We start from the raw sequence: 17,899 nt of genomic DNA on the forward strand, positions 1-17,899 counted from the left end.
AAAAAAGGAAAAAAAAAAAAAAAAAAAAAAACCACTAAAACATCCAAACTACTATAAACTTCAAATATAAATATAATTGTTCACTCTTTATAGAAATTTTCCCCCAATGACCTGACCAGGTCGGACCCTTTAAAAACACCAGTGTTCCCAATGACATCTAAAGGCTCGCTTCCAGCTTCCACTGCTGTGCAGCGAGGGGTGACTCTCAGAGGAAGATGCCAAGAGGGATCTTTGACAACTGAACAGCTAAAATTCCAAAAAGAGGGTAGAAATCTGCTTCACAGGTGGTGTGTTTGCTTCGTGAGGGCAAGGCCCTCCTGGGTTCTGCTGTCAGCACCAGGAAACAATAAAACTGCTAAAAAGAAAACTTCAAGTGTCTTTCACCGTGGGAAACAGACCCGAGTGAGGCGCAATCCCTGTGCCCTCCTGGCTCTTCTTGTCTGGAGAAGGCAGTCAGGGTATCCTTTAGCCTGCCTCTCCAGCTGGGCCCCCTCGACTGCTAGGTGAGACCAAACTCTATAAAAACTAACGTAGAAACTGCTTAGATCTAATTCATCAGAACAGACCTCTCTTGCTTGGTTCTGAAATGTCCCAACTTAGACATCTGCTTATTAGTTGGCCTCTACAAAACAGTGGCCGCAGGAGATCTGGGTCTGTCTTCCTAAACATGGGACATAATAATTATAAGACACTCTAAGATTGGGATGGCAAAACTTGACACGGGGAGAAAGGTCAGTTTTGTTTTGTTTTGAATGCCAACCCTTGTCGGTGATGACTAAGAAGAGGGAGAGAAGGTGCTGGAAGCTGAGTTAAGTGCATTGAATACCAAACCTTTTTCCTTTTCACCTAATCTTTCCCTGCACGTCTGGATCCCCAGAACTGGCTGGCCAACAAGAAAAGGTGCCCAGACAGCCAGAAGAGAGCAGAGGGCTGACCTGAGTCAAGTCAGGCTCAGTGAAGAGGACCATGGGAAGGCATCAGAGTCGAAGGTGGGGCACTGGCTTAGTCACATCCTGGAAGAAGGGGTGTGCCAAGGCTGCTTTAGCTGAGATCCGCTTGTTGGGGTCATAGTGCAGCATTTGCTGGAGGGAGAAACATACCCTGACTTCAGTGACACGACAGCGGCCCAGGCAGCAGCAGGTGTGCTCAGAGACCTGGACACCAATGCTCTTCTTACCCAGCTCTCCTTTCCTTCCCCCTTATCTGAACCAGCCTGCTGATGACAGAGGAACATGCCTGCAGGACTTCTAACAGAGGCCAGGGGCTCAGTTTCGCTCCATCCAGTAAACGCTCCTCTCTGGGGCCTAGGAGGGGCAGTACAGGTATCCACTCCGGGCTCTTACCGATAACAAGTTCCGTCCATCTTCATCCAGGGGAGGCACAACTTTGCTAAAATCTTGCCGAGCCCATTTGGGGAAGCTTGGCTTATAATCAGGCATAGAAGTAACTCCTGGCCAAACCACCTCATCTGGGGTCCCCAGAGTCCGAAAGATCCGGAAGAGTTGGTCAATCTCGGAATCCCCAGGAAATAGGGCCCGGCGGGTCACCTGAAAGTGGGGAGAGAGGAAAGCCAGGGCCCACACTGACGTCAGTCCACACTGGCCCTTGTACAAAGGAAGGTTCCCACAGTGGAAGGTCAGCAGGGCCCATGACTCCCTCCCCAGGGCTTTTCATGGAGTCGGTCGGTCATACAGAGCTTGAGACAATGAAGTCCCTTCATCTGTCTCCTCGCTTGCCCCTCCTTCCTTCCCCCAACCATGGCTTTGTAGATCCCCAAGGCTGGGTGGGGCTGGGAGGGGGTGAATGTCTGGGGTGCCACTGACACGTAGCAAAGGGATCCCAAGCCACTCACGGGGTATGGGGTAGACACTGCGGTCATCCCCACTCCTTGTGACGCAGCCACTTCTAGATAGGAGCACAGCGGGCAGAGACTGTGTCTTCCATTTCTTCTGTGTTCCCCACAGCACTTAGCATGGTGCTGGGTACACACTAGGTGCTTAACAAATATTTTTTGATGAATTGAGAGAGGAATATGGGCAATTGTAAGGCACTGGTGGATAAATTCACACTCTACATGTCTATCTATATCTAGGCTAATGGTCTCCGAGCCCCCAGTTTCAACCCAAAGGACCATAAAAATATTATTTGTCTGCCTACCCACTATTGCATTAAATGGGATGGGCGCTCCCATATGAAGCTAGGCTTCAAGGATCCTTCAATCTGAAAAGTCAGAGGTTGAGGGGGCAAGGCTGTGACTAAGTCTACAAAAATGGTAGGTGTGGATCAGCTGAACATAACTGACTTTACTAAATTCCTTGTTTCTAAGAACAGGTCTAAGGACAAATGAAGGAGACAACATCAGACCTGGCCAGCCTTTGACACTGCAACATGATTCTGTCATCCACAATGTTCAAGCTCAAGTACCATTAAACCAAATTTTTATAAAAACCAAAGCTGGTCACATGCATTTAATCCCAGCACTCAGGAGGCAGTGGCAGGTGGATCTCTCGAGTTTGAGGCCAGCCTGGTCTACAAAGTGAGTTTCAGGACAGCCAGGACTACACAGAGAAACCCTGTCTTGAAAAACCAAACCATCAAACAAAAACAAAAACCAAAGACCAAACCAAACAAAAAGGCAACAAAACAAAACAAAAAAAGAACAAACAAAACCCTATTACCAACAAAACCCAAACCCTGTCTTGAAAAACAAAAAAACAAAACAAAACAAAAAAGCAAAACCAAAACCCACTCTGTTTTATAAGCAAGTTTATAGTTTTATGTTGAGGCCACACTCATAGCTACCGTTGGCAGCACGTGGCCTGTGGGCCACCTGTTGTACTAAATGGAATTCATTCCTCCAAATATTTGAGGATTAAAGCTGAAACAGCTGAGTGAGTGGAGCCAGCATGGCTGCTCATGTGGGTCAACTCAATCCCATGGGCTAGACGGTAATGGTGGGAGATGGAGCTGAAGATCAAGAACACAAGAGCCAATCTGGGCTACACAGGGAGACTATCTCAAAACAAAACAAAACAATGAGTCAGCTAGGTGGGCACCGAATGGGTTTGGCTCACTTTGGGAAGGAGTTATATACCAGACGACTAACTCTGTTCTGGAGTATTCTAAAGTTGCAGCTGTCTCAGACAACTATCTCTGCAGTAGCGATACTTGAGAGGACCCTGCGATCAAAGAGCCAAGAGATGGGCCTTGCTCTTGGATGTGGACTTGAGTGGGCTGGTTAGAACCGGGAAGCTTCCGTACCATTTCAGCAAAGATGCAGCCCAGGCTCCAGATGTCCACCGCTGTGGAGTAGTACTTGCAGCCCAGAAGAATTTCGGGTGCTCGGTACCACAGGGTCACCACCTGGGCAGCAAGAGGACAACAGGGGTCACAATGGAGGGAGGGTCACGTGCCTCAGTTAGACAAAACCCTGTCACCTTCCAGATTCATAATGTGCATACATGCATGTTGGTGTAGGTTTCCACAACGGTGCAGAGCCCTCAGAGGCCAAAAGGGTCTGATCCTCTGGAACTGGAGCTAAGGGTGACTGTCAACTGCCTGACATGGGCTCTGGGAACTGAACTCAGGTCATCTGCAGACCATTATATGCTCTTAACTGTTGAGCCATCTCTCCATGCCCCAGATTCTGGGGCTTCCTGGAAAATCACACACCAATCAGCTTTCCTGACTTAGTGTCTAAGTCTGCATAACCTCACGGTATGAATTCAGTGCATATCTTAACCAGAGACCCTCTGGTTAAGGGTTGGAGACATGGCTCAGTAGTTAAGAGCATTTGTTCTTGCAAAGGCCCCAGGTTCAATTCCCAGCACCTATATGGCAGCAGCTCACCGACAGTCTGTAATTTACAGTTCCAGGGGATCAGACACTTTCTTTTGATGTCTGTGAGCATCAGGCAAGCATGTGGTACATGGGAGCAAAACACCCATACACTTTAAATAAATAAAGACTCTCGGTTCTGAGCCTATTCACCAAAGAACTCTCACCCTGGTAGTTTTGGTATTTGTGAATGCTGTTATGAACATCTCCAAGATTCTTCAAGAAGAAAATCGCAGAGGGACTCACCTCGTGAGTGTAAGTACGAACAGGAACTCCAAAGGCTCTTGCTAGTCCAAAGTCTGCCAGCTTGATGGACCCCTCCGCATTGATAAGCAGATTCTGGGGTTTAAGGTCTCGGTGCAGGACCCGGTGGGAATGGCAGAATGCTAGGCCCTGGAGCAGCTGGAACAGATAGCTCTGCCGAGGGAGAGAGGGAGGTTTGTGTCTTCTTCACAATGAGCAGATACAACTTCTTCTCTGCCCTCCAAATTCAACAAAACCTTACCTATGATAGATGATGACTGTGCTACACATTTTAAGGGGTTTTGTTTAACTCAATAATTACACATGTATTTATTTATTGGGGGGCAGGGGCATGCCACAGTGCATGTCAGAGGACAACTTGAAGTTGGTTTTCTTCTCATACTGTATGGGACCTAGGGGTGGAGTTCAGGTCATCAGGCCATCAGGTCATTGGGCTTGGAGGCAGGCACCTTTACCAGCTGAGTCTTGTCAGCCCTGTTTTTTGTTTGTTTGTTTGGGGGGTTTCAAGACTGGGTTTCTCTGTGTAGCCTTGGCTGTCCTGGACTCACTTTGTAGACCAGGCTGGCCTCGAACTCACAGCGATCCGCCTGCCTCTGCCTCCCGAGTGCTGGGATTAAAGGCGTGCGCCACCACACCTGGCTCGTGGTTTGCTTTTTTTTTTTTTTTTTTTTTTTTTTTGGTTTTTTTCGAGACAGGGTTTCTCTGTGTAGCCTTGGCCATCCTGGACTAACTTTGTAGACCAGGCTGGCCTCGAACTCACAGCGATCCGCCTGCCTCTGCCTCCCGAGCGCTGGGATTAAAGGCGTGCGCCACCACGCCCGGCTCTCCTGGCTCCTGTTTTTTAAGATAGTAATTTTATATCCTAGGCTGTCCTTGTACTTACAGACATCCTCCTGCCTCAGCATCCCAAGTGTTAGGACTACGAGCATGAGCCAACACACACAACTATAACATAACCACACATCTCATAGCTACTTCTTCCCCGGGGTTCCCTGCCTGTCAAGGATAAAGACCACATTGTACTCAGTTTTTGCTTCCCTTCCAACACTCTGTGCCTAGCACACTGAAGGTGTTAACTGTGTGTAATTGCTGATACGTACAGAGTAGCTCCAGGAGCCCAGCTCTAAAGCAGACCATGTGACTCACTGGTTTCTTCCCTATCACAGGTGGAAGAACTTTCTGAAGGAACCCATCGATTGTCCTCAATCCCATTTATCTGAGTGTTAGTGGATCTCCTGCCTGAGCTGCCCAGGTTGGCTCACGGGAGGTCAGTTTTGACTCTTCTGTCCTACCTCGGGCCAATGACTATAATGCACAGAAAAAGCAACAGAGGTAAAGGGAGGAGTGTTGAGGTTGGGGGTGGGGGGATGGGGGCAGCCAAAATAAATCATTAGTAGTCTGAATTGCCTGCCTCTTAGTTTCCCCTAAAATATGTGGGGGGCTGGAATTGAGGAGGATTACCTTGATGAGGGGGAGAGGTATGCCAGTGAGAGCAGAGGCATCCATAAATTTCTTGAGATCCTGGTGCAGAAACTCAAAAACCAGGTAAAGCTTATTTTCTGTGTGGATGACGTCCAGCAGCCTGCAAGAAAAGATCCCAGAAACAGAGTTGAGGGAGAGAGAAACTCTAAGGCTAACCAAACAGAATTCGTGTTGGTCATCTCTCAGACTTACTTACTTGACGATATTAGGGTGATTAAGTTCTTTAAGCAGAGAGATCTCTCTGATGGCAGTGCTGGGTACACCTTCCGTCTCACTTGGAGAGGTTTGGGAAAGCAGAGACGCAAATATGGTTACAAACATTACTCTTGTCAGGCATACACAACCCCCAGACCCCTTAGGAAGTCAGAAAGGACAGGTGTCCGGAGGAGTTAATGCCTTGGCAGTCAGGGTGTGGCTTTTAGACATATTTATGATCATTATTTCCTCTTTTTCCAGTGGACGGTAAAGTAGAGCCTCCAGGTGAATGAAAAAAACAGAGGAAAGGTACTAGGGGAGGCGGGTGAGAGTAATCTCCAGCCTCCCCAGAAGGCCAGCGAGTCTCAACTGCCATTCTTTTGAAAGAGGGCTGAGGGTTCTAAGTATGGGGCTGGAGCAGTGAGGAGAGCTCTCCATTCAGAAAGGAACTTTTCTCCCTCTCGTTCCCACGTAGCTCAACTCCATGAACAGTCCTGGGCCCTACCTCGGCTCCCACCCCTGCTCTCTCCTCCGGAGTCTCTCGGCTTGCAGATTTGGGAGCACACCGGGTGGAGCACGAGGAGAAAGTTTGTCCTCCGACAGAGCCAGAGCGAGCGTCTCTCCGCCAACCCACCCAGCGCTCGCTTCAGGAGTCCCTCCCCGCTACCTTCCGGTCCTAGACGGCTACCCGCCTGTCGGGGTCGGGGGTTGGGGGGGGGCAGCCGGGAGGTCCCGGCAAAGGAGTTCCGGCTCCAAGGCCACTCACGTGTCGAGCCGGATTTTCTTAAGCGCCACCACTTCTCCCGTCAACTTGTTCTTCGCTTTGTACACCACTCCGTACGTGCCCTCTCCGATCTTCTCCACCTTTTGGAAGTTCTCCATGGAGCGCTAGTGAGGCGGCTCAGGCCCCCCGGGAGCGGGACCCGGGAACCCTGAAAAAAGCGGGCCCGACTCTCGGGGCGGAGGACCCGGGGGCCAAGGTGAGCACCGCAGCCCGGGCTCGGGATGGAACGCACGGGAAGCCCAGCCCTTGACAATTTATCCAACTTGAAACAATGTTGCCGCCTCCCCCCACGGCTGCAGACCGCCGGCCGAGGCCCCGCCCCTCCTTCCCGCGTTTCCCTGGCTCCGCCCACCGAGCTTCCGATTGGCGGACGTCACGAGGCCCGCCGCGGAGGCTCCGCCCTGGGCGGGCGAGCTGTGAGGTGGCCGCGCAACTTTCCCCGGTTCCTTCCCGCGGGCCGGAACTGGCGTCGTCTTCGGGTTTCCCTGTCTGTCACTCACCAGTGTCACCACCCCTTGGATAAGAGCAAATTCCACTTGGCCAAGAGAGCCTCGTTTAAAAAGCAAACACCTTACAATTTTTAAAAATAAATAAATAAATAAATAATAAATATATGTGCATATATATTTGTTTTAAATTGTGTGTATGTCTGCGTGTCTGTGTGTAGGTTTTCACACAAGGAGCAAATCCCCTGCAGCCGAAGTTATAGCCAGACTTGGATGCTGGATCCGTAGTCTGGTCTTCTACAAGAACAGCACGCACGCTTAAACCTCCAGCACTCCCACCCCATTTTTTGAGACACTAATGCAAGCCTGGTTGGCTGGAATGCGTTAAAAACTCCAGGTTGGCTTCAAACTCGCAGAGATCCGTCTGGCTCTGCCTCCCGTGTGCCTTCACGTGGACCATAAAATCGGGACTCGCCAAGACAAGGTTTCTCTGTGTGTGGCCTTGGCTGTCCTGGAACTCGCTCTGAAGACCAGGCTGGAAAATCGAGACTCTTATAAAGAATTCTTTGGCTAGATAACAGAGTCGTTTCTCAGCCTGGCTTCATCAGTGAAGTCTTTCCAGAACCATCCCTGTATGTCAGGATGAACGTGGCCCCTTGAAACCAGAAGCTGTCATTGAACAGTGGGATGAGAAAGGGGCTGAAACCAGCTCAGGCCCTTTGCCTTCTCCCAGGTTCCCCTCCTCTAGGGGGGTGGGGGGTGGGGAGGAGGAAGGGCTATGCAAATGAGCACCCCTTTCTATATAGGGTCCCATTCCCACCCCCTGGCACCTTTGGCGGCTGGAAGGGAGAAGATGGGTGTGCAGAGAAGGAGTCATCTCCAGTTCTTTGTGCTGACTGCTCTGCTGGCTGTGGGGGCCGCAGGTGAGTGTGGTCAGGCGCAAACACAGTTAGTAGGTGAACACCTGCTTGGGGCGGGGGGGGGGGGAGGTGTTCTCCTTCTAATCAGGCATGTCAAAATATTTCAGCCTTGTCTTGCTTGATTTAGTGAGGCTTGTGGGTTTTTATTTGTTCAAGTCAAGGTCCAGTGTAGCCCAGGCAAGCCTCAGAATCACTATGTAGCCAAGGATGGTCTCGAACTCCTAAACCGTTGTGCCTGGCTTTATATGTGAAATTTAGGGTTGAGCAGAAGGCACAGCGCTAATTCTGAGGCTCCCTAGGGCAGTCAGCTGAAACAGTGCCTCCAAGCAGGTAAAATGGGTGGCGATCCTTTAAGTAATCTCTTAAGTAGAGAGAAAAGAGAATATGGTTTTCAGGAAGACCAAGCTGACACCACCTTCTGCATTTGGGGGTGCGGATGAATGAACACAGCCTAGGCCTCGTGTTCTAGGGCTGAGGAAAAAGCAAGCAGGAGGGTCTCAGCTGAGCGTCACATGAAAGGACTCTGGGGGACTGAGGCCCTCGTGACAGGCAAGGGGGAGGGAGTTAAGGGTCTGGGAGAGGGTCTGGAATGTCCCGTGCTGCTGAGTAGGGAGGTTGGGCAGTCAAAAAGAATGGTGCCTCTTATGACTGCTCTTGCTTCTGTGGCAGGACACTCTCTCAGATGACCACAGACCAACCCCCACAGAGCCCCTGGCTTCCCAGTGGGCACAGTTCTCATGTGCTGCAATATTTGCATCAGTTCACAGCCCTTTTTTTTTTTTTTAACCTATCTGGATCCTTGGTTTCACAAACTTCTAGAAAGTTCCTTAACCTGACTTCTTCATTTGTAGTGCAGTTCCCAGGTTTTTGTTTTGCATTGTTTTTCTTTTTTTTTTTTTTTTTTTTTTTTGTTTTTTTGTTTTTTTTTTTTTTTTTTGTTTTTCGAGACAGGGTTTCTCTGTGTAGCCTTGGCCATCCTGGACTCACTTTGTAGACCAGGCTGGCCTCGAACTCACAGCGATCCGCCTGCCTCTGCCTCCCGAGTGCTGGGATTAAAGGCGTGCGCCACCACCGCCCGGCTTTATGGCACATTTCTTTTAGGATCCAGAAATCAGGACTGGCTTGGTGTCCCAAGACAACATTTATCTAAAGCCTGGAACAGGCGGCTGTACCCTGAGTGGACAGAGGTGCAGGGGCCTAACTGCTGGAGAGGTAGGGTTTGGAAATCCTGGGGGAAGGAGCAGTGGGCCTGGGATATGAGGGGAGGGGGTTGGAGAGGGCAGGCTAACTCAGTGTTCCTTCCCAGGTGGCCAGGTGGCCCTGAAGGTCAGTAATGACGGGCCTACACTGCTTGGTGCAAATGCCTCCTTTTCCATCGTCCTGCGCTTCCCCGGAAGTCAAAAGGTGCTGCCAGATGGGCAGGTTATCTGGGCCAACACCACCATCATCAATGGTGAGTTCGTTCTCAGGAAGTTCTGAGCCTTCTTCTTGGGGCTCAGATTCCCAGGGGTCCCCAGTAAGCCTAGAGAAAACCCCTTCCTCTTCTATTTTTTAACAGCGCTGGAGTTAAAACCTATGGTTTCACACATGCTTGTCAAGTGCTTTTCTCTCTCTCTCTTTTTTTTGTTTTTGTTTTTGTTTTTGTTTTTATTTTTTCAAGACAGAGTTTCTCTGTGTAGCCTTGGCTGTCCTGGGCAGCTTTAAACTCACAGTGATTCCCCTGCCTCTATCTCCCAAGTGCTGGGATTAAAGGCGTGCACCACCACGCCAAGCTCTTCAAGCACTTTTCTATTGATGACCTTTATCCCCCATAGACTCTCTCTCTCTCTCTCTCTCTCTCTCTCTCTCTCTCTCTCTCTCTCTCTCTCTCTCTCTCTCTCTAAGTTAAAAATCCCCCTGGAGAGATGGCTCAGCAGCTAAGAGCACTCACTGCTCGTCCAGAGGTCCTGAGTTCAATTCCCAGCAACCACATGGTGGCTCATAACCACCTATAATGAAATTTGATGCCTTCTTCTGTCAAGCGGTCTTAAATGCAAATAGAGTGTTCATATACACAAATAAACAAATAAATAAATCTTTTTTTTTAATTCCTTAATTTTAAAAAAATCCCTTAATTTTTTATTCCTGGTAGCACTAGCACACTTTACAAGGCAATATGCCTGATGTAATAAGGAAAAGACAAAACAAAGCTACAACAGGTGAAAGTCCTCAGGGATGCCCATCTGCATTCATTCATCCATAGCTGCGCTTGCTGCAAACTGTGGTTATGATGCCCTGAACAAGAAGGGTTTCCTGTCGAAGCTGCAGTGACTTTCCTGACTATGGCTCCTTCTGCGGCAGATCTTTGCAGTTCCTCTAAAGCATTTGGGACGACTGTCTCAAAGTAACCTGCAGCTTTCCTGACAACTCTCTCCTGCTAAGAACTGTAGCCTTTCTCTGCTGTTTTTGTTTCTTTGGTTGGTTTGGTTTGGGTTGGGTTTTTGGGGGGGTTTTCGACACAGGGTTTCTCTGTGTAGCCTTGGCTGTCCTGGACTCACTTTGTAGACCAGGCTGGCCTCGAACTCACAGAGATCTGCCTGCCTCTGCCTCCCGAGTGCTGGGATTAAAGACGTGGGCCACCACCACCCAGCTTGTTTGTTTTGTTTTTAAAAAACCTTCCACTACCATATCTACCACTTCCACCACCAGATCCATAGCCACCACCACAGGGGCTACCCGGGGTTTCCACCACAGGGACTACCTGGGGTTCTTCCACCAAAACTGCCCCCCTTCATGGGTACATAATCTGACTGCTGTTGTCCACTATAATTTCCAAAGTCATTATAGTTCCCACCACCAACATAGTTACCGCCACCAAAATTTCCTCCATCATTGTAACCATCATATCCTCCTCCACCATATCCACCACCTTGGTTTCCATAGCCTGCTCCACCACACCACAGCCTCCTCTCCTACTGTAACCAGGACCTCCACCATAGTTGCCACCGTCACCTCCAAATCCATTATACCCACCATCACCACCTCTGTAACCACCTCTGCTGCCACCACCTCCACCACCATAGCCTCCTCTTCCACGGAAGTTTCCACCACGACCAAAGTCACTTCCACCACCTCCAAAGTTTCCACCACGAGCCATAAAGTTGCCAGATCCTCCTCCACCACCTCTCTGTGATCCAGCACACTGCATCTCTTGTTTAGAAAGAGCATTTTTCTTTTCTTTTTTTTTTTTTTTTTTTTTGGTTTTTCGAGGCAGGGTTTCTCTGTGTAGCCTTGACCATCCTGGACTCACTTTGTAGACCAGGCTGTCCTTGAACTCACAGCGATCCGCCTGCCTCTGCCTCCCGAGTGCTGGGATTAAAGAAAAAGAGCATTTTTCACTTTACAATTATGCCCATTAATAATGTGGTATTTCTGAACAACAATTTTATCAACTGTTCATGATCATCAAAAGTTACAAAAGCAGCCGGGCATGGTGGTGCATGCCTTTAATCCCAGCACTCGGGAGGCAGAGGCAGGCGGATCGCTGTGAGTTCGAGGCCAGCCTGGTCTACAAAGGTCTACAAAGTGAGTCCAGGATGGCCAACACTACACAGAGAAACCCTGTCTCGAAAAACCAAAAAAAAAAAAAAAAAAAAAAGTTACAAAAGCAAATCCTCTCTTTTTTCCATTGTGCTTGTCTTCTGTAATGTCTATGGTTTCAGTCTTGCCATACTTTTCAAAGCAGTCTCTCAGATTATATATATTATTCTGGGTCTTCTTTAATACCACCAACAGAAATTTTCTTCATCATTAAATAGGCACCAGGCTTTACAGAATTCTCTCTAGAAATGGCTCTCTTTGGTTCCACCACACGCCCATCAAACTTGTGTGGCCGAGCACACATTGCAGCATCCACCTCTTCAACACAAGAGTAGGTCACAAAACCAAAGCCCCTGGAACATTTCGTTTGAGGATCTCTCATTACCACACAGTCTGTACGTGTTTAGTCTGTATGTGTGCCCTGTTTCTCAAAATGCTCTCTTATGCTATCATCTGTGGTTTCAAAACTCACACCACCAATAAACATCTGGTTCCTTTGAATTATGGCCCTCCATTTTGAGACTGGATTCATGTCTTCCAACTTGAGTTCAATATATATATATATATATATATATATATATTTTTTTTTTTTTTTTTTTTTTTTTGAGACAGGGTTTCTCTGTGTAGTCCTGGCTGTCCTGGACTCACTTTGTAGACCAGGCTGGCCTCAAACTCACAGAGATCCACCTGCCTCTGCCTCCCAGAGTGCTGGGATTACAGGCATGGGCCACTGCCCTCGGCTTCCCCATTAAATCTTTTTTTGTTTGTTTGTTTTTGTTTTTCGAGACAGGGTTTCTCTGTGTAGCCTTGGCTATCCTAGACTCACTTTGTAGACCAGGCTGGCCTCGAACTCACAGCGATTCGTCCGCCTCTGCCTCCCGAGTGCTGGGATTAAAGGTCATAAAATCTTTTTTTCCCCCATAAAAATCTTAAAAAAAGAAAAATTATGCTAATACTAAAGCCTATATACACTGTAAATATATAAAGTGTAATATATACTTATTGCACTAAAATTAGCAAGCACAGATAAAATTATAGTTTCTGAATTGGAGGATAGCAAATTCCTGAAGCTACACGGGCTTAGACATAAATCCATCAGTAGATGTGACACTGACCGGGTAAGTTAATGTGTGCCTGTCCTGTTTTCCTGTTTGTAGAGCGCCAGGACCTACAATAAGCACGTAGTGTTAGGTGCCAGTCACTGTAAACACTTTATTTTACGGATGTCCAGTCTTCTATTTGTGTTCTGTATGCGTGTGAACCTCAAGCTGTGCTTTGCACACGTCCCCGCTCCCCAGCTACCATCCCATGTGGGTTATAATGTGGAGACTGTAGTTCCAGCTAAGGCGCATTCCCACTGCACCATCACCAGGAACTATGCTAGGGGTTTGAGTGCTTGATTCTGCTTTGCAGGGAGCCAGGTGTGGGGAGGACAGCCAGTGTATGCACAGGACCCTGATGATGCCTGCATCTTCCCTGATGGTAGACCCTGCCCGTCTGGTCCAAAGCCTCCGAGAAGAAGCTTTGTTTATGTCTGGAAGATCTGGGGTGAGGTCTCGTAGTAGCCCATTCCCTCAGAGCCCACCCTTCTAGAATCCTCCTAGAGGAGGTCCTCAGCCTCCCTTCTCTGAAGCCTTTTCCAAACCCTGCCTCTCAGTTCTCTTTGACCAGCTGTCCCCGTCTTCCTTGCTTTTCTCTCAGGACAATACTGGCAAGTTCTGGGGGGCCCAGTGTCCAGGCTGAGCATTGCAACAGGCCACGCAAGGCTGGGCACACACACCATGGAAGTGACTGTCTACCACCGACGGGGGTCCCAGAGCTATGTGCCCCTTGCTCACTCTACTTCAGCTTTCACCATTACCGGTAAAAAGGGCTTAGAAAGGAACACGGCCAGGCAGGCCCAGGGCAGGAGGTGGGGAGGCTGGCTTGGACTAGAAAGAGGAAGTAGTATCCACCCTTCAAAGTGGAAGGGAAGAAGGACCTAGGCAGAGAAATGTGGAGCTCAGAGACAAAGAAAGATGTGGCTACTCAGTTTTGGGTGGAGACTGTGGCTGTGAAGAAGATGTGACTCAGTCTCCCCCTTCTGATTTTTCTGGCTCCACCCCCAGACCAGGTACCCTTCTCCGTGACTGTGTCACAGCTGCAGGCCTTGGACGGAGGGAACAAGCATTTCCTAAGAAATCAGCCTCTCATCTTTGCCCTCCAACTCCATGACCCCAGTGGCTACTTGGCCGAGGCTGACCTCTCTTACACATGGGACTTTGGAGACAATACCGGGACCCTGATTTCTCGGGTGGCTGAGGTCACTCATACTTATCTGGAGTCGGGCTCAGTCACTGCTCAGGTGGTTCTACAGGCTGCCATTCCTCTCACTTCCTGTGGCTCCTCCCCAGCCCCAGGCACCACAGATGGCTCCATGCCAACTGCAGAGACATCTGGGACCACATCCAGGCAAGGGACCACTACAAAAGTTGTGGGTACCACACCTGGCCAGATGCCAACTACAGAGCCCTCTGGAACCACAGTTGTACAAATGCCAACCGCAGAGGGCATGGCTACTACCTCTGAGCAGATGCTGACCTCAACGGTCATAGATACCACACCCGCAGAGAAGTCAACTGTAGCAGGTACCACACCCACAAGGCCCTCTGGAGCCACAGTCACACAAGCAGCAACCACAGAGTTGGTGAAAACTACCTCTGAAGAATTACCCACCCGTGGGCCTGAGGGCCCGGATGCCAGCCCACCTCTGCCTACCATAAGCGCTACGGGTGAGACATGAGAATGAGGCTTTGTTTGTTTGTTTTGTTTTTTGAGACACGGTTTCTCTGTGTAGCCTTCACTGTCCTGGACTGGCTATGTAGGCCAGGCTGGCCTTGAACTCACAGAGATCCGCTTGCCTCTGCCCACCCCCCCCACTCCCACCCCTCCGAGTGCTGGGATTAAAGGCATGTGCCACCACGCCCGACTACCAGTCTTGTCTTTAGCCTTGTAGCTGCCTCCGAGTCCTCACCAGCTCTAAAGCCTACAGACTGCCTTAATCACATGCAAGTCATGTCCAGTTCAGGAAAGGAGTTTTGCTCAGGCCACAAAGGAAGAATGAGCTGCTTTTTTTTTTTTTTTTTTTTTTAACCTCAGCCAAGGGAACAGCCCACGGTCATCGGCAGAGCTGTTCCACATCTTCTGGTCAAGCGTAAAAGCACAGGTGTTTCAGATCTGACACCCGGATTCTCCCATTTCTCCCACCCTGGGATTCCTACCCCAGAGCAAAAGAGAGGAGTGAGAGATAATGCTGAATAGATTGACAAAGGCCAATTGTCTTCTCCAGGACATAGCCCACAGTGGGACATGATAAATATTTGGAGATTTTTTGTTTTTATTTTGTTTTGGTTTTTGGCAATTCTTTTTTTTCTCCTCCTTCCTTTCTTTTTAAAGATTTGTTTACTTATGTATATGAGTGCTCTGTCTTCATGTACACCTGCAGGCCAGAAGAAGGCACCAGATCACATTATAGATGGTTGTGAGCCACCATGTGGTTGCTGGGAATTGAACTCAGGACCTCTGAAAATATATATGTACATATTTGACCCTGTCCTCGAACTCACAGTGATCCGCCTGCCTCAGCATGGACCCCAATTTTCTACAAAACCAAACTGTACTTTAAGTCACTGACCCATCTCTCTAGTCTGAGAGAGAGAGAGAGAGAGAGAGAGAGAGAAAGATATGCATGGGGGGGGGGGAGACTTTTTTTTCCTTTCTAGCATAGCTTCCTTATATATAAAATGAGACCTCCTAGAGCTTGGCTGATCTGTGCCAGTCCCTCTAGGACCCTGTAGCTATGGCTGTACTTGGGACAATGCCTGCTTGGTCTCTGTCACCAAGAGAGTTCTGTCTCTCTTTTTTTGTTGTTGTTGTTTGTTTTGTTTTTCGAGACAGGGTTTCTCTGTGTAGCCTTGGCCATCCTGGACTCACTTTGTAGACCAGGCTGGCCTCGAACTCACAGCAATCCGCCTGCCTCTGCCTCCCGAGTGCTGGGATTAAAGGCATGCACCACCACGCCCGGCTGAGAGTTCTGTCTCTTGACTCTGCCCTTTCACATCTTCTCCTACCAGGGCCCATCAACCCTCTACTGGATGGCACAGACCCCTTAGTGCTTGTGAAGAGACAAGTCGCCCTGGATTGTGTTCTGTATCGATATGGCTCTTTTTCCCTCACCCTGGACATTGTCCGTGAGTCTTGCCTACAGTGGGAAGTGAGGAAGGGGGGCATACGCTGCCAGGCTGGCCTGTAGTAGCAATACCTTGGGAGAAGTTCCTTGGCAATACCCTCGTGGCAGAGATAGTGTTGGGAGAAATACCAGGGGCTTTCCTGTACGTGGTCTTGGTAGAGGAATCCTAACCTAAAAAGTTGTGGCCTTGCAGAGGGTATTGAAAATGCTGAGATCCTGCAGGCTGTGCCATCCAGCAAGGGGGATGCCTTTGAGCTGACCGTGTCCTGCCAAGGCGGGTGAGTGTTAACTCTTGGGACTGACTGTCGCTCTTTCTGGAGTTCTGTCCCTTCCTGATTCCTTGATGCAAACTCATACTCTTCCAGGCTACCCAAGGAAGCCTGTATGGACATTTCATCGCCAGGGTGCCAGCCCCCTGCCCAGAGGCTGTGCCAACCTGTGCCGCCAAGCCCAGACTGCCAGCTGGTTCTGCACCAAGTACTGAAAGGTGGCTCAGGGACCTATTGCCTCAATGTGTCTCTGGCCGATGCCAACAGTCTGGCGGTGGCCAGCACCCAACTTGTTGTTCCTGGTAGGTACCTAAACAAGAGTCAGGAGAAACACAGTGGACAGAGGCTAGCCGGGAGGGAGCAAACCCTGAAGCAGTGTCTGCAACTCTTGCCTACAGGTCAGGACGGTGGCCTTGGGCAGGCTCCCTTGCTTGTAAGTGTCTCACTGGTGCTGATGGCTGTAGCCCTTGCATCTCTGGTATACAGGTAAGAGCCCTGTTATCCAAATCTTCACTCATTATGACCAACAACCGCTCTTCCTTCAAGGGTGACAGAACTCCCACACCCTTTGAGGAAGCATGGTATCCAAGAGAGAACCCAGGAATGGAGTGAGACAGGCCTGGGCCTCAGTCTTCCTGTGGCACCTTTGGGAAGCAGCTTTAATTTTCTGAGGATTATTGGCATTAGAAGCTCTGTGGGGAGGCCTCCTCAGGTAGAAGAAACAATTGACGACATGGAACTGTTGTTAATATTAAGAGTGGGTCAGAGAGCCGGGTGTGGTGGTGCACGCCTGTAATCCCAGCACTCGGGAGGCAGAGGCCAGCCTGGTCTACAAAACGAGTGGGCCAGCGACTTGGCTCAGTGTGGAAAGGCGTTTGCCACCAAGGCTGCCCACCTGAGTTCAATCTCTGGTGCCCACAGGGTAAGAGAGAACAAATTCACAAAAGTTTCCCTCTGACCTCCACATGTAGACCATGACATCACCCCATAATAAGTAAATGAAAGTTTGGGGGGAAAACCCCAAAACAAAAACAAACCAAGAACAGGGCAGCTGGACATTGTGGCACATAGTTTTAATCCCAGCACTTGGGAAGCAGAGGCATGTGGGTGTCTCTGAGTTTGAGGCCAGCCTGGTCCACAGAATGAGTCCAGGACAGCTAGAGCTATTACAGAGAAACCCTGTTTTGAAAACAAAACAAGCAAGCAAACAAAAAAGCACATTATTTACCTATGAGAAAGGTAAATTCAAGAGGACGTGATGGCACACATCTTTAGTTCCAGCATTTATGAGGCAGAGGCAGATGGCTCTCTCTGAGTCTGAGGCAGCCAGAGCTACATAGTGAGACCCTGTCTCAAAAAAAACAAAGCGCAGAAGGCAGGGGGGGGGGATGAATACTAGGGTAAAGAAGAGAGGAAGCCGGGCGTGGTGGCGCACGCCTTTAATCCCAGCACTCGGGAGGCAGAGGCAGGCGGATCGCTGTGAGTTCGAGGCCAGCCTGGTCTACAAAGTAAGTCCAGGATGGCCAAGGCTACACAGAGAAACCCTGTCTCAAAAAAAAAAAAAAAAAAAAAAAAAAAAAAAAAAAGAAGGGAGGAAAGAGCACAGTCAAGGCCAAGCAACCCTGGGATATACGATGAGTGCAGGCTGGCTGCCATTGCCGACCATCTCCCCTCTTCTCTCCATACTAGGCACAGGCTTAAGAAGCGGGCCTCAGTTCCTCCTGTTTCCCAAGTGCCACACAGTAGCACCCACTGGCTGCGCCTGCCCCGGGTTTTCCATGCTTGCCACGTTGGTGAGAACAGCCCGCTCCTCAGCGGGCAGCAGGTCTGAGTATTCTCGCGATGGTGCAAATTTCCTGGGGCTGACAGCAATGCTTGTGTTTTCTGCAGCCTTC

The 17,899-nt window shown here is 49.4% G+C and overlaps 2 protein-coding genes across 3 annotated transcripts; one reads left to right on the forward strand and one right to left on the reverse strand.

The window, feature by feature from the left end:
- Positions 1–878: 878 nt before the first annotated feature.
- Positions 879–6,878, reverse strand: Cdk2 (cyclin dependent kinase 2). Of its 2 annotated transcripts, XM_051170673.1 has the most exons (8): positions 6,545–6,878; positions 5,780–5,857; positions 5,563–5,683; positions 4,084–4,254; positions 3,262–3,363; positions 1,853–1,996; positions 1,344–1,547; positions 879–1,082 (listed from the first exon to the last, which is right to left on the reverse strand). In XM_051170673.1, the coding sequence occupies exons 1-8, from the start codon at positions 6,658–6,660 to the stop codon at positions 978–980; spliced, it is 1,041 nt and encodes a 346-aa protein (XP_051026630.1). In that variant the 5' UTR covers positions 6,661–6,878; the 3' UTR covers positions 879–977. The 2 variants fall into 2 exon arrangements, with proteins under 2 accessions (XP_051026630.1, XP_051026631.1); XM_051170674.1 differs by lacking the exon at positions 1,853–1,996 and having other exon boundaries at positions 6,545–6,877.
- Positions 6,879–7,861: 983 nt separating this feature from the next.
- Pmel (premelanosome protein) lies at positions 7,862–17,837 on the forward strand. The gene is made up of 11 exons (XM_051170542.1): positions 7,862–7,931; positions 9,030–9,140; positions 9,235–9,381; positions 12,921–13,055; positions 13,209–13,370; positions 13,616–14,278; positions 15,620–15,736; positions 15,929–16,013; positions 16,101–16,306; positions 16,403–16,490; positions 17,694–17,837. Exons 1-11 carry the CDS (start codon positions 7,862–7,864, stop codon positions 17,833–17,835), a joined length of 1,926 nt encoding a protein of 641 aa, XP_051026499.1. The 3' UTR covers positions 17,836–17,837.
- The last annotated feature ends 62 nt before the right edge of the window (positions 17,838–17,899 follow it).

This window comes from Acomys russatus, chromosome 28 (genome assembly GCF_903995435.1).
Source record: "Acomys russatus chromosome 28, mAcoRus1.1, whole genome shotgun sequence".
Classification (NCBI taxonomy): Eukaryota; Metazoa; Chordata; class Mammalia; order Rodentia; family Muridae; genus Acomys; species Acomys russatus.

Excerpts from the sequence above, each read along its gene's own strand:
- Cdk2 (XM_051170673.1), bottom strand. The coding sequence starts at position 6,660 with ATGGAGAACTTCCAAAAGGTGGAGAAGATCGGAGAGGGCACGTACGGA. Across the intron at positions 1,997-3,261 it reads GCTGCATCTTTGCTGAAATG|CACCTAGTGTGTACCCAGCA; the intron begins GTACGGAAGCTT and ends ATATTTGTTAAG. Across the intron at positions 1,548-1,852 it reads CAGTGTCTACCCCATACCCC|GTGACCCGCCGGGCCCTATT; the intron begins GTGAGTGGCTTG and ends CCCCACTTTCAG.
- Pmel (XM_051170542.1), top strand. The coding sequence starts at position 7,862 with ATGGGTGTGCAGAGAAGGAGTCATCTCCAGTTCTTTGTGCTGACTGCT. Across the intron at positions 16,014-16,100 it reads ACCGTGTCCTGCCAAGGCGG|GCTACCCAAGGAAGCCTGTA; the intron begins GTGAGTGTTAAC and ends ATACTCTTCCAG. Across the intron at positions 16,307-16,402 it reads CACCCAACTTGTTGTTCCTG|GTCAGGACGGTGGCCTTGGG; the intron begins GTAGGTACCTAA and ends TCTTGCCTACAG.